The 14,638-nt window shown below is 48.4% G+C and overlaps 1 protein-coding gene across 7 annotated transcripts in view; it reads right to left on the bottom strand.

The window, feature by feature from the left end:
- The window catches only part of nav1b (neuron navigator 1b), a 99,158-nt gene that overhangs the window by 65,669 nt on the left and 18,851 nt on the right, over positions 1 to 14,638 (bottom strand). For 5 of the 7 annotated variants that reach the window (XM_030375158.1, XM_030375161.1, XM_030375163.1 and 2 more), the window contains exon 4: positions 307 to 409. In XM_030375158.1, coding sequence (XP_030231018.1) covers positions 307 to 409 — 103 coding nt within the window. Of the gene's footprint in view, positions 1 to 306; positions 410 to 7,781; positions 8,993 to 14,638 lie in introns of those variants that run through there. The other 2 variants (XM_030375162.1, XM_030375164.1) reach the window with 2 other exon arrangements.

The raw sequence follows: 14,638 nt of genomic DNA, 5'->3' as shown, positions 1-14,638 counted from the left end.
GAAATGTAAATGAAAGGAAAGGACGTCGAGTCTCCTCGGGAGCAATGGTGGGTCACCATCGTGACTCTTTTCAATAGCTCATACAGACAGGGGACGCCACAACTCTCTGCCCAGAGCAGTCAGGGTGGGGCATCTCGCTCAGGGACACCTCGACACTCAGCTAGGAGGAGCCGGGGACCGAACTAGCGCCCTTCCGGTCACCAGCCAACCCGCTCGACCTCCTTGGCTACTGCCGGCCCCTATGACCCTGGAGCGGTCAGGGCCCGGTTCAGACCCCAGGTGCGATCCAGCCCCCCAATTGCGTACCTGTGGCTGAGCTGGGACCCCCGCAGGCTGGACATGGTCTCCTCCAGGTTCTGCCTCAGGTCCAGGACGTTCTGCACCGTGCGCTTCCTCTGGGACTCCGGGTCTAGAACAGGAAACATCAGCCTTAGTTGGTCATGTGGTACATTCACTATTAACATTAAGTCATTAAGTGATCAACATTAATTGAATAAGAATGCAGTCAAGTCCAGTCCACTCATCACAACTATGGACTGGACTTGGCTGCATTCTTATTGAAGTTATTATTGTTATTTATTTTTTTTACTTATCTATTTATCTTTTTTTTTTATTTTTTTTATTTATTAATATAATTGTATTTATATACTATGCCAGTGGTGATGCTCTAAACTTAATTTCGTTGATTAACTCTGTTAAACAAGGACAATAAAGAAATCTGAATCTGAATCTGAAGTCATAATATATCAGTTTCAGCTGGTCATTTGGTACATTCAGTTTTAACATTAAATCATAAAATATCTGTTTAAGTTGGTCATGTGGTAAATTCAAAATTAACATTAAGTCATAACATATCAGTTTCAGCTGGTCATTTGGTACATTCACTATTAACATTAAGTTATAAGATATTACCTTTCTATCCTAAATTATATTCAGTTTGGCATTTTGGAAACATCCACTATTTCACTGTTTAGTCATTTATCGGATGGATTAGTCCAAAGCAATCTACGGTGAGTTCAGGTACATGACATCGAGGAGCAGGTAGGGGTTGGACAGTGAATATAGATAAATATCATGAAGGAGCAGGTAGGGGTTAGGCAATGAAGTCCGATACATTTCATTAAGGAGCAGGTAGGGGTTAGGCGGTACAGAGACAGGTCATTAAGGAGCAGGTAGGGGTTGGACACTACAGAGCCAGGTCATTAAGGAGCAGGTAGGGGTTAGACAGCACAGAGACAGGTCATTAAGGAGCAGGTAGGGGTTGGACACTACAGAGACAGGTCATTAAGGAGCAGGTAGGGGTTAGACAGTACAGAGACAGGTCATTAAGGAGCAGGTAGGGGTTAGACAGTACAGAGACAGGTCATTAGGGAGCAGGAAGGGGTTAGACAGTACAGAGACAGGTCATTAGGGAGCAGGTAGGGGTTAGACAGTACAGATACAGGTCATTAAGGAGCAGGTAGGGGTTAGACAGTACAGAGACAGGTCATTAAGGAGCAGGTAGGGGTTGGACAGATAAAGAAGAAGGGGTGTGTTTGTGCGTGTGCGTGTGTACCTGCATGCGTGTGTGCGTGTGTGTGTGTCTGTGTGCATGTGCGTGCGTGTGTGTGTGTTCATGTCTGCATTATTTACGTCCTGACTAGGGGTCTGGACCGGAATGTGGGGCGGGCCGGCATTACACATTCAAGACATATTGTCATTAATATTCAGGCACATTTCACGCCACGGTTGCCATGGTAACGCCCACTTCCACCGGCTCCCTTCCACCCTTCTCCCCGGCCCAGTCCTGGTTTTCGCAGCACAGGCAACATGAGAATCCACCAAATGTTTAAGAGACCATGGTGTGTGTGTGTGTGTGTTTTTTTTTGTGTTACGCACAATTTAAAAACCATTCATCCCCTTCCTGTCCCGGTATGAGCTGAGCGCTAATCAAGACAAATGTGTGTTGGTTTTTTCATTTGTTCTTTTTGCTCGCTGGCTCTAGCTCCCGCCTCATTAAATCAATACCCTAGTTCCTCCACCGTACGTCCGGGTGTGAGACCCGAGGTGAACGAGGAATAGAACCTTCCGGAGTGAACCAACTGAGAGCTGAGGTTAGTAATATAACTTTCCAGACTGAACCAACTGCGGGCGAGAAACTGGGTTTTCCACCCTGGTGAGTCAAAGACGTTCCCCATGATCCCCTGTGGGAAAGAACCGGGGTTTTCAGTGCATTCTGTACGTTAAGCGTTTGAGCGCGGAGGGGCGTGTCAGGGATCAGGACTCATGGGAGTATGCTGGTCTCATCTGGAGAATCGAGCGAATGCAGCAGAAAGTGTGGCCGTGGGCTTTGGAAGAGGTCGGGTTTGGAACACACATGTGGGCATGTGCACGCAAACACACGATGGCACGCACACATTCACCTAAGCACACACATGCACGCACACACGATAGCACGCACACACACTCACACACACTATAGCTCGCACACACACACACACACGCGCACACACACACGCACACACCCACTTATTCAAATGCATGTTTTGGTGCCTTAACCACACCTAGCCGATGCAATTACAGTGAGCAACGGTGGCTTACAGTAATTGCATTGGCGAGTTGTGGTTGATTGACAAGCAAACACACGCATACGCACACACACAAACACACACTAATCAAACTGCATGTTTTGGTGCCTTAACCACAACTTGATTGACGTTGACTCCCAACTGATCCCAACGGAATACTTCCGGAAGTCTATAAGAAACATGACGGCGAACGGGAAAGTAACAGCGAAAAGTTTCCGTTGTCCAGCTGCGTATCGTTTTGATGACAGGGTGAATTCACAAGCCCCAAAACGAACGACACATCCAACAACTTTATGGAGACCAGACGACGGATGGAGTCTACAGAGCGAGCCAGGAATCCCCCGGTGTAACGCTGATCATATTTCATCGGTATTGATATATTCGGTGGGATGTTGAGGTGCTTTTTTTATGGACATAAAATGGGAGTGGTGCCATTGGTTTGAGATTGATTGAGAACAACACAGTATATGATAGCTTGTTCCTGTGTGGGCCTCCTTGTTCCTGAGTTCATCGCTCTCAAACTCCCGGCCTCTTTACTGAGCTCCAGGGTGCAGATAAAAGGCAAAAGATCGCTGTATAAAGAGACATAAACTTTGACTGTTATGGAACAGAATGCCTCTAACAGTATGGCTCCATATATTCAGTGTACAAGGGTGCTTTTACAGTTTGGAAGAAATATTGACTTCTTAGTAGTCATCAGTATAGCTATAGGGATATTTCTGGGAAGGCAGAATAGACCAAGGATTAGGTAAGATATTACACATGCTGCTCCTAATAAGAGAGCATCTGATATATTATATTACACTCTGATATTCATTATATCCTATTAGTGTTTGATTAGGAGCCATTGCTCACATGTGTAAATGACCAACAGCTAATTTGGGAGCTTCTCAATTTAGAGGTTGAATTGAATTATACACGCGATGAAACCTTGCATATTGAGTCTTCGTTAAAGCCCTTGTCACAATGGATCTGTGTTGAGGAGACTATCTGTGTTTGGCACTCAACTATTCAGGAAATATATTGTTTTGACAACTTTGCCTTGAAGCCAACTGTATGGAGGCCAACAACAAATTGAACTCACATTCATTACATCCCGCAGGAAAAGACGGTACGTATACTGAAACTCTAAATATTTAGTCTCCATGGAGATCAAAGCTCAGCAGACAACAAAATCATTGGAGGTTTAGATAGCAAGGCCATGTGCTGTATCTTATGTTGCTGAAATATGTATGATCTCGATTATAGCCTGCTACTTGAAAAAACACTAGAAATGTTTGGCTGGTTTTAAGTGAAGAGCAAGCCACCACCTCCCTTATCTATATAAGTTTTTATCTATCTATCTATCTCCCATCTCCAACTTCCCTCTTTCCATCCCTCTCTGTCCCATAACCTTGCTCTGGTTTCTTAGCGATCTCCCTGCTCTTCTCTCCTCTCTTCTTTCTGAACTTGCGGTCCTGTCCACTTGCATCTCTCTCTCTCTCTCTCTCTCTCTCTCTCTCTCTCTCTCTCTCTCTCTCTCTCTCTCTCTCTCTCTCTCTCTCTCTCTCTCTCTCTCTCTCTCTCTCTCTCTCTCTCTCTCTCTCTCTCTCTCTCTCTCTCTCTCTCTCTGCATTGTCCAATTACTGGACAATTCTTCTCTTTCAACATTGAAGGTTTTTTTGTGCTGGTAATGAAACCCAAAAGTTGGATTGTGTAGACTGCATTTATTATTATTATTATTATTATTATTATTATTATTATTATTATTATTATTATTATTATTATTATTATTATTTATTATTATTGACCTTGACCTAGCATACAGCTACCATGCAACATGCTAGCTAACATGCTGGGTATGATAGCCGTTTGGCAAATATTGAAATCCAAGCATGTTCTGGGAAGTCCCATCTCACAGAGGGGTGAGTACTGAGCAATGGTAGAAAATGTTCTGTCACGTTGTACAAAGTTGTGTGTTTAATTCAGTGACTGATCCTATTAAGTAAGTCAGCCATGTGTTGTCGCACAACACAACCACCCTCTGTCTGGGGACACAACAGACTGCCTTCATATATTTTTGATTCACTTACGCAGAGGAAATACGGGCTCTGTGTGTGCCATTGTAAACACCAATATGGCTTTGCAGTCTATGAATAGATCTGTATAGAGCAAGTTTATATTACTGTACCACTACAGCTATTGCTTTTTACTGCTATTTTTTTATTTAGCCATAGAGAAAAAACGCAGAAGCAAAGACAGTTCATATAGCTTATTTAAAGCATTCGAGTCTTTAACCCAAAATTTGCGTCCTCAAATGCATAAATTATATGATGAGTTCCAAACATCTATTAATACTGCAGCCAGTGACATGTCTTGTGGAAGAATGAGAATGTAGAAACTGTTCAACATCCTCCAGACATAATGTGATCGTTGAGTGGCAGGTGGCTTTCCCCGCCCCCCTGAAAACCAAACACTTGTCTCTGTGGCAGATTGTCATCCTAAATGGTCATGCATAATTCATCAGGCTGATAAATTAATTATAAATATATATATTTTGGGTGGGGGTTGGAGGGGGGCAGTCGAAGATAATGACCTCAGGTTATTACAACACCAGCCAGTGTACTTCATTGTTATGGTAAGACATGCTAGCCCGGAGCATGGGCTGATGAATCTTTAATGCACTGAGGTTATAAAACCAGCGCTAGGTGCGGTATGGTGCGACTCTGAGGAACCTCAGTGCCATAAAACAGGGCCAGGGTTATTGACTCACATGAAATATAGCAGTTTAAAAACTTGGGAGCGGCTAATTGATTGGTTCCGAGGCGCTGGGTCTTATGTGATCGGCCCCCGTATGCCCTAATGAAGCGTGAACGACGCGCTGAATCAGTGTAAAACGTATTCATTAGGACGAATCAGGCGGCCGCATCACAACATGTACTATCAAGTACAGTAGAGATCAGTTCACCGGCCAATCTGCAAACGCATGGATGTCAATTGCTTAAAGGGGCAGGCTACTAAATGGTAAATGGACCGCACTTATACAGCGCTTTTTCGAACCAGTGGCCACTCAAAGCGCTTTACAATAACATTCACCCCTTCATGAACACATACAGGGTGGCGTCAACCACGCAAGGCGACCGCCAGCTCGTCTGGAGCACTTAGGGTGAGGCGTCTTGCTCAGGGACACCTCGACACTCAGCTAGGTCGAGCTGGGGATCGAACCAGCAACCTTACGTTTACCAGCCGACCCGCTCTACCTCCTGAGCCACATGCCGCTAATGTAGGGGCTAGGACGTACATCTCCTAGCAGAAAGGCACCGGGTTCGAGTCCCGATGTCCCCAGCCTAGCTGTAGTCAACTTTGACCTCTGCTTGTCTCCTTAACGACATGGGAGCTGAAATCCTCAGAAAAGACGCTGTGGATGAAATCGTCTGCAAAACGACTGCAGAACGACAATTTAGGGTCACTATTTGGAACCTACGTGCGCGAGGACATGAGGGATTTGAACCCATGTGGAGAACAACCACGTGCACTGTAATTAGGATCCACAGGCTGGGACTGGACACTCCTCTTCAGACCGGTGTGGTCAGAGAACCAGGACAGCCTGCTATTTAGACGTGGTATCTTTAGAAACCGGGCTGCAGGGCCCTGTACAGTACGAGGTTGTTATTTCACTCCTCACTGTCTCGGCTGAGAATGCTATCGTCCCCGACTCATCTGCCGGGGTTATGGAGTTGCACTACCTTTTAGAATATGAGCAGTATGGAGCAGAGTAAATCCATATTTAATCAACCCCTTCTTGGGGTCTTCTCAAAGGACAGTAATTCCTTTAACGTTTACTAAATAGATTTAACATGACCCATTTTCATTCAGCTTCTCTGGACCAAATTGGCACGATTGCAAATAAATTCCCCAGTGGAGCCTGGCATTCATTTAACCATCCCCCTCCTGGAATACGGTGGGAATCCTCTGCACTCAAAACAGAGATTTAATAATTGAATTGTATATCGCATAGCGTCGATACATTTCAGTTATTGTGATTGTTGTGAAAAACAAATGTATGATATTGCCTACCAAACAGCTGCATATTTTCAGTATGACAAAATCATCAGTGAATTATTTAATAATTTCCTATTTTAATCCAAACCTCAAAAACACACAATAATGACTGAGTGCATGCATTATTTGCATCACCCGACACCTACCATGCAGATGCTTATTCTAACTAGTATTACAACATATCAACTATTCTGTAATATCTTGCAACAGACCCTCAAGAATCCACCTTCAACTACCCGGCCTATGTATACTCTAACCCCAACACTAGTATTATAACCACCACCGTCTAATCAATTATTCTGTCATATCTTGCAACAGACCCTGAAGGATCCACCTGCAGAGAGGAGGACGAAGATAAGCCCCTCTGCCATCTTCCCCGCCGTCGTCCGCGCGGCGCTCTACCGCCAACGCCATCTGTCCAGCGCCACGGGTGAACGGGACAGGGAGGGGGCTAAACGTGTGTCTGACGTACACCTTGGAATAAACCTCCGGTACGGCGTGGCTGCCTTCCCGCTCTCTGTTTAGCCGGGCCCCACACGTCGCCTAGCCTAGCATGCTAACAGCTAGCAGCTAGCATTGGGAATCAGACTCCCGGGGATCTAACAAGGCCGTTAACTGATAAGCAGATCAGAGTGCCGGTATCCCAACCCCGGGGGATGCCCAACGCACCAGCGTTATTAAAACAGGAGGCAAGCACACCCTCGACGCACGTGCAACAGCACCATCGCCCCCTCTGAGCCGACGCAGGCCCAGGGTAGATCACAACCGATAGACTCAAGGTTTCTCTTAAAGGAATGATAAGAGAGGATGAAGACGATCCACGCCTCACTCGTATTCAAACAGCCGTGCTGCCGACGCAGGAACAGCAAACCACGGAGGCAGCGTGTAAACCGAAGTGAGAGAGAGAAGACAAAGCCTGCTGTTGCATAGAAACGGCGTCATTAACTCCGCCGCCGGCGCTGCGGTCGACATTGAACCGCCCCCCCATCCCCCCACTTCCCCCGAGAAGCCCCCCCAGGAGAGAGGCGGTAGGTTCCATCCGGCGGCAGGTGGTCTCAGGTGGCCGTCAGGTGGGCCGCGCGTTAGCCACGCCGGGGCTGTTGACATCGTTAAACGAGGGCCAATCACGGGGCTCCCTCGGTGTTGAGCGGACCCGCTCCGGTGTCTACTCACCCAGCATCTGGCTGAAGAGCAGCTGCTCCAGGTCTCCCAGCACCGTCACCACCAGCTCGGGGTCCACCTTCAGGAAGGCCTTGTTGTCCCCAGCACCCCCACCGCCACCACCACCACCACCGTCCTCCCCGGAGCTCCTACACCCCACGTCCCCCCCGCCAGCGTCCGCCCCCTGCTTCTTCCCCTTGCCCGCCTTGCAGGAGAGGATCTCGTCGTCCGACTTGCCGTCCTCGGGCGCCGCCTTGCTCAGGGGCTTCACCTCGGCGTAGGGGCCCCGGGGGATGCGGCTCTGGCTCTTCCCCAGGGCCGACTGGGCGGCCAGCGGGCTGAAGGGCCGGGCCTTCGCCGTGAACAGGGAGTGCTCCGACTTGGAGAGGTTGCGCGAGAGAGGCGCGCCGCCGGCACCCACTCCCGGGCCCCCCGCCGGGCCCCCGGGGGTCCTGGCTCGGCCCGGCTTGCCCGCCCCGCCGCCGCCGCCACCGCCTCCGGTGCGGGACGCCATGTCGTCGCACCACTTGGGCTCGTACAGGTGCAGCTTCTTCTCTGCGTCCGTGAGTACGGCCAGGTTGGTCATGGAGCGCTGCTTGCGGAGGTTGGACGACACCGGGAGCCGTCCCTCGGTGCTGCCCGCCCGGTACACCCGCAGCTCCCCGCGCGGGACGCCCGGCGGGCCCCCGGGTTTGGCCCGCTTGGGGGCCGCCATGCCCACGGCTTTGCCGCTGCTGGGCTGGCCGTACGCCTTGGTGCTGTCGCTCCTCTCCATCTTCTCCCCCGACCTCCTCTTCCTCCTCCTGCTGCTCCTCTAGGTACTCTCACGCCGCCGCCTGCATGCCAGCGGGCCGGGGAGCATCAACAGGGGGGAGAGACGAGGAGGAAGAACCACGCGCAGCCTTCCCGCTAGAGTCCGCCCCTCCGCTCGTCGTCAGGGGAACCGCAGCCGAGCGGCCGGGCGATGAGCGGCGTAGAAGGGAGAGAGAGCTTCCTGCAGCAGTCCTCTGCAGCCTTTGCCGCCGTTACCGGAGAGAGAAACCCCCCCCTGCCGCGATGCTATCCCCCGTCTCCGTCGCTGGCTGGCGGTCCGCTGCAGCTGTTGCGACGCTGCCCCAGACGCTCCCTTTTCCACTGCTCTCCTCCTCTTCTCCGCGTCTCTCTCTCTCTCTCTCTCTGTTCCTGCCTCCCCTCCTCCCTCTCCTCTCCTCCTCCTCCTCGTTTTCCACTCCCTCCCTCCAGCTCCTTCCGCGGAGCCGAGCAGCAGCAGAGTGACAGAGGAAGCGCAGGCAGGCGCAGACACAGCCCCTCCTCCCTCCCTCCCTCCCTTCCTCCCTCCTCCCTCCCTCCTCCCCCTCTCTCAGCAGCCTCTCCCTCTCTCCTCCTCCCGTGCCGGTCCGCGCTGTGCCGTGTGTGTCTCAACAGAACGGGCATTGAATTAAAAGCCACTCGGGGTCCCAAACCGCCTTGTGTTTTATTGTGTCCTTCTGAGATTATTGTCTTCACACGCTGCCCTCCTCACCTCCGTCTCTCCCCCTCCCTCCCCTCTGTACCTTTTTCCTTTGTTCCTACCCTCCCCCTCCTCCTCTTCCATCGTCTCCTCTGGGCTGGTTCAGGCTGGATGCGATCAAAATAAGGCAGGCATCAGGATGCTGGTCGCACGGCACTGATGCCAAGACGAACAGCCCGCTGGATTTAACGCGTCGATCGTTTATAGTATATTGATTCGGTGTGGGGTTTCCGAGGTAGTAGTAGTGTTTTTAGACACTCGTGGGCTATGATTCCCGAGGTCTGAATCCCACACACACGAAGCAGTGGATTGTTGAGATTATCAGAGATTTATCCTGTCTGAGCTTCCGATAATATCAATACTGGATCGTAATCTGACATCTGACATCATATGCTTTATTGGAACTGGGTATGAATGTAAAATCCTGATGGAATTGAAACACATGATGTTTAGCAGATGTCATTTCACAACAATGCCATGACATTTCCCTCAATTTGTTGATGTGAGGATACGTTTAGGGTAAATTGTAGGAATTAATTAATTTTAAAAAATACTGCAATGGACTGGCAACTCATGAATGGTTGTGTTTTATGTATGTGAAATAAAATGCAATGGTATTTGATTACATTTGTGTCATCGTAAACAACAGCAAATTACAAATAGATAAAATACAATCAAAACTAGCTACATAATGACTTCCCACATACAGACAGAGGAAAGAGAGAGAGAGAGAGAGAGAGAGAGAGAGAGAGAGAGAGAGAGAGAGAGAGAGAGAGAGAGAGAGAGAGAGAGAGAGAGAGAGAGAGAGAGAGAAACAGACAGAGAGAGCAGGGAAAGTGACACAGAAAAAGAGAGAGATACAGAGAGAGAGAGTGTGAGTGTGAGAGTGAGAATGAGAGAGAGAGAAAGAGAGAGAGTCAAAGCACCAAATCAATAATGTATGGACAGATGGACCCCCTACTCTGTACACAACGAGGCCACAGGGTACATTGATATTGAATATATTAATTCAGTTTTCATCAAATATAATATACTGTATGTGATGAAATCCCTGATTATTGTTCTACACACCTTAAATGTATTAGGCTCATTAAACCCACCGAGATGCATACACCACCAGCCCCGAGATATTCCATAATCCCCACCACTATGAAGCCCCATGGGCCCTGAAGGATCTATTGCACTGTACCCATGCAACCATGCAGCCATGCACCATGGAAACCACTGGTGTGGCAACCTTTAGGACATACACACACACACACACACACACAGACACTACACTGGACAGACACAGACACACACACACACACACACACACACACACACACACACACTACACTGCGCACACACACAGACACACGCACAGACACAGACAAACACACACAAACACACACACACACTGCACAGACACAGACACACACACACCCACACACACACTACACTGCACAGACACACACACATGCACTACACTGCACAGACACACACACATGCACACACAAACACAAGCACACAAACTCTACACTGCACAAACACACGTGCGCTACATTCACTACAACACACACACACACACGTTACACTGCCCACACACACAAACACACACTTACCCACATGCATGATGACAAATGCGTTACACTGCACACACAAAGACAAACACACACTTCACACATGCATGCTGACATATGGGCTACACTGCACCCACACACATGAGCCACACACACACACACACACACACACACACACACACACACACACACACACACACACACACACACACACACACACACACACACACACACACACACACACACACACACACACACGCATACTACTCAAGAGCTGAAGAGAGGAAATCTGGAGTGTATTCCATCCAGGTCCTTCAGTAAAGAATGTGTCTTTAAGCGTATCAATAATGTCACGAAGACGTTAGAATAAGCAAACCTTTGTTCAGCTTCCTTTTTCTCTCCCTGAATTAATTATACTTATTCTCCATTTGTTTACACTTACTGTCGTCGTTTGGTTAGGGCATGTTTGGACGAGAAAAACTTAGTACCGAGTTGTATAAATAAAGTTATGATTCACAGTTTTTACTAATCTGGAGGATGAATGTTGCATTTGCGTTGCGTTCCTGCTCAGTGAGCAGATTAATAAATAAATTCTCTTCAAGGATCACTCGATATGTCAACATTTATTTTTGCAGCTGCATTAAATTTCTACTACCCTGATATTTCACAGATATATTCTCTGTATTAGTTATATTTCTGTATTCTTAATCAAATACTGTATCTCTTCTGGATGGCCTGTACCTTCTGCTGTGATTTCCTTATCTCTCATCTGGGATTCATCCCACACATCAAGTAATTAATGTATGCAGTTATTGTATTTTTTATGTCCTTGCACTTAAAAATAATACTTAGCATTGTGTGTTAAGTATTGTGTAGCATCTTATCCTATCTATCGTTGTTGTATACAGGGAATAGGATAACCAAGTAATCGTTAGTGATTGGCACTTGGTTCTATGAACATCCCTACTGTACCGACAGCGATATATTGTTTCTCTCTTCATCTGATAAAATGCCCTGAATGTTAATGTAAAGTTTTCCAGCAACCATACATATGAAAACAGCCCTCGTCTCAAGACCCCACTGTGTCTCCGGACGTCACTGTGTCTCCAGACCTAACTGTATCTCCAGACAACACTGTGTCTCTGGACCCCACTGTGTCTCCAGAGACCTCACTAGCTCTGTGGACCCTCTGTGTCCATCACACTCCAATGCATCAAGAATGTGCTCCTTTTGAAAAGAGGCTCTCGTGACTCCGAGATCGCTGTGCTTCTCCGACGTGACGAGAAGGGCTTTAGCTGAAACAACTCCATGGCTTGTTCCCCTCAAATCACGAGTGCCCTGACCGCTCCCCGGCTGGGAGAACCGGGTTCCTTGATAAGCACGGCGGTAGGGCGGTTCATCGAAGCTCAGCAGCGGTGACGCGATTCATTCATTCATTTGTTTCACTTCTACACCAGTGGATCTGGCGAACAAACGCAACCCTGATCCGAGGGAAAACAGACGGACGGAGTCGACCCGAGCAGCTGACGCACGGAGCAAACAGTGTGTTCTGGGCCGAGCTGTCGTGAAACATTGACTCGACGCGCAGAGAAGACCGGACTAGAGACATGCTGTTTTTCCACTAAACATTCGCTCAAGCTTCAGAGGCTGATTTTGAGGCTGAATAATTTGTTCTTCCGTGGTCTGAGCGGTCTGGTTTGTATCAGCCGCGTCAGGCCGGGTGGGTCGTCGTGGTGGTGGGGTGAGGTCGTGTCCTGGCTCGACACTCTGTTACATGTTCAGAGCTAATGGACGAGGTGGAGGGCCACCCTTCCCCAGGAGGCCAGAGGGTGGAGATGGATCCAGCCTCGAGTTTCTCAAAACATCTGGGCCCCGTTCTCACTCACGCTCACTCTCTCTCACAGGGACTGTTAAAGAGTGTGTGTGACTGTGTGTACGTGTGACCGTGTACATGTGTCGTGTGTGTCATCATAAGTGTGTGTCTGTTCGAGTAAGTTTGTGTTTGTGTGCAAGGATGTACTAGTGTGTACGTGCATACACACAGATGCACACAGACTTATACATCCTCTCTCACTCTGACACACACACACACACACACACACACACACACACACACACACACACACACACACACACACACACACACACACACACACACACACACACACACACACACACACAGTGTGTACGTTTAAGTAACGGTTTGGTGCTGGCGACAGTAACACAGCTGTGCGCCGTACATTCCTCCGGACAAAGTGTGTAATCATTCTGCAGCCGGCCAGCTGCCGCCGTGTTGCCGTGACGACCGTGACACGATGTATAAAGTAACGCCACCGGGGACGTCCACATGTTGACGAGAGCCAGCGCAAGGGGCTTGGTGTCGGCTGCCCCGATGCACGTCCGTCCACACGTCCACCCGTCCACACGTCCAACGGTCTGAATGTGAGCGGTGGGGAGAGCCACAGAGCCGACGGTAACCGAAGAGACGAAGAGCACCTCCTCACCGGTGAGGTCATCGTGTGGGGGGGTGAAAAAGGGGGCGTGGCAGCAGCAGGATATTGTAAAAGACACACGAGAATACTTTTGACTTCTCTTTTCTTTTTGCTCTTCTCTCATTTCCTCTTTTCCTCTTCCAACCCCCCCCACCCCCCTCGACGTGTGAGTCGATCCGAACCGCCGTCGTTCGAACCGTTTGAAGTTAAAACGTGTGTCAGATGAAATTAAAATAAAGAAATAAAAGCTGCATCCTGTTTGTGTGTGTAAACCTCACCACATGGATCAACGTAATGCATTGGCTTCATCTAACTCAGTTTCCCTTTGATCTCGGGGATGAAAAGGTGCGTCTTTTGGAGAATCCTCCTTCCTGCGCTCACAGGAACACACAAGGCCTTTCACCGCACCTTATGTTCAACAGCACAGATGTTTGGACAGAACGGCTCACATTAACTGCCATTACAACATTCCTCTCTGGCGCCAACACAGAACTAGCTGAGGTCAAATGCCAGGTGACGGATCTCTCTGTGGCCATTGAGCCACGCCCCCTTAGTGGTTAGACACGCCCCCCCCCCCCCCCCCAGGGTGTTAGCCGCGCCCCTAAATGGCTATCCTTTGAGACAAGAAGAAGATCTGCCAGACAGGAGGTGAAAACCTATCCCCTCAGCAGAGCACTCTATCTCTCTGTTTCACATCTGTCCATACTTACAGACAGTGCCAAGTCACTGGGTTCTTCTCTCTCGCTCTCTCCCTCTCCCTCCCTTCCTCTACCTCTCCCTCTTTCTCTCACTCCCTCCCTCCCCCAAAGGAGTATGTCAGGTCCTTTTAGCTCTTCAAAGTCATTAGGATAATTAAAAACCCATTTAGAGTCCTCTAAAATAGCGCTACACTGTTCGTAGGAAACAACCTTTTGCTTTTGAGTTCATATTTTAAATTGATTTATTTGTAACTTTTCAACCCTGAAAAATACAATTAAAAAAGAAAGCAACAATCCAAGTACGACACTTAAATGTAAACATCATAATCCATAACTGCCAGATAATCAATTAAACACAACATCTTCATGCTGACCAAAGCAAACCGCTAAATGCTGTGAAGTCGCCATCGTCACGGTGGTGGTAACTAACTGCATAATTATCTTCCACTTAAAGCGTCATTAATCTCTTTGGGTCTGGTGATCTACTGTGGACGTCGGATGGCCGTATCCCTTGTTAATGTAATGTTAATGTAATGTTAGTGAGAAAAACATTAACATCAATCATTAATCTCCTATCACAGCTGAACATTGAAGACATCTCAGACAT

This window comes from Gadus morhua, chromosome 13 (genome assembly GCF_902167405.1).
Source record: "Gadus morhua chromosome 13, gadMor3.0, whole genome shotgun sequence".
Taxonomy (NCBI): Eukaryota; Metazoa; Chordata; class Actinopteri; order Gadiformes; family Gadidae; genus Gadus; species Gadus morhua.
Note: the sequence above shows the minus strand (reverse complement) of the source record. Positions and strands in the feature narration are given on the sequence as shown.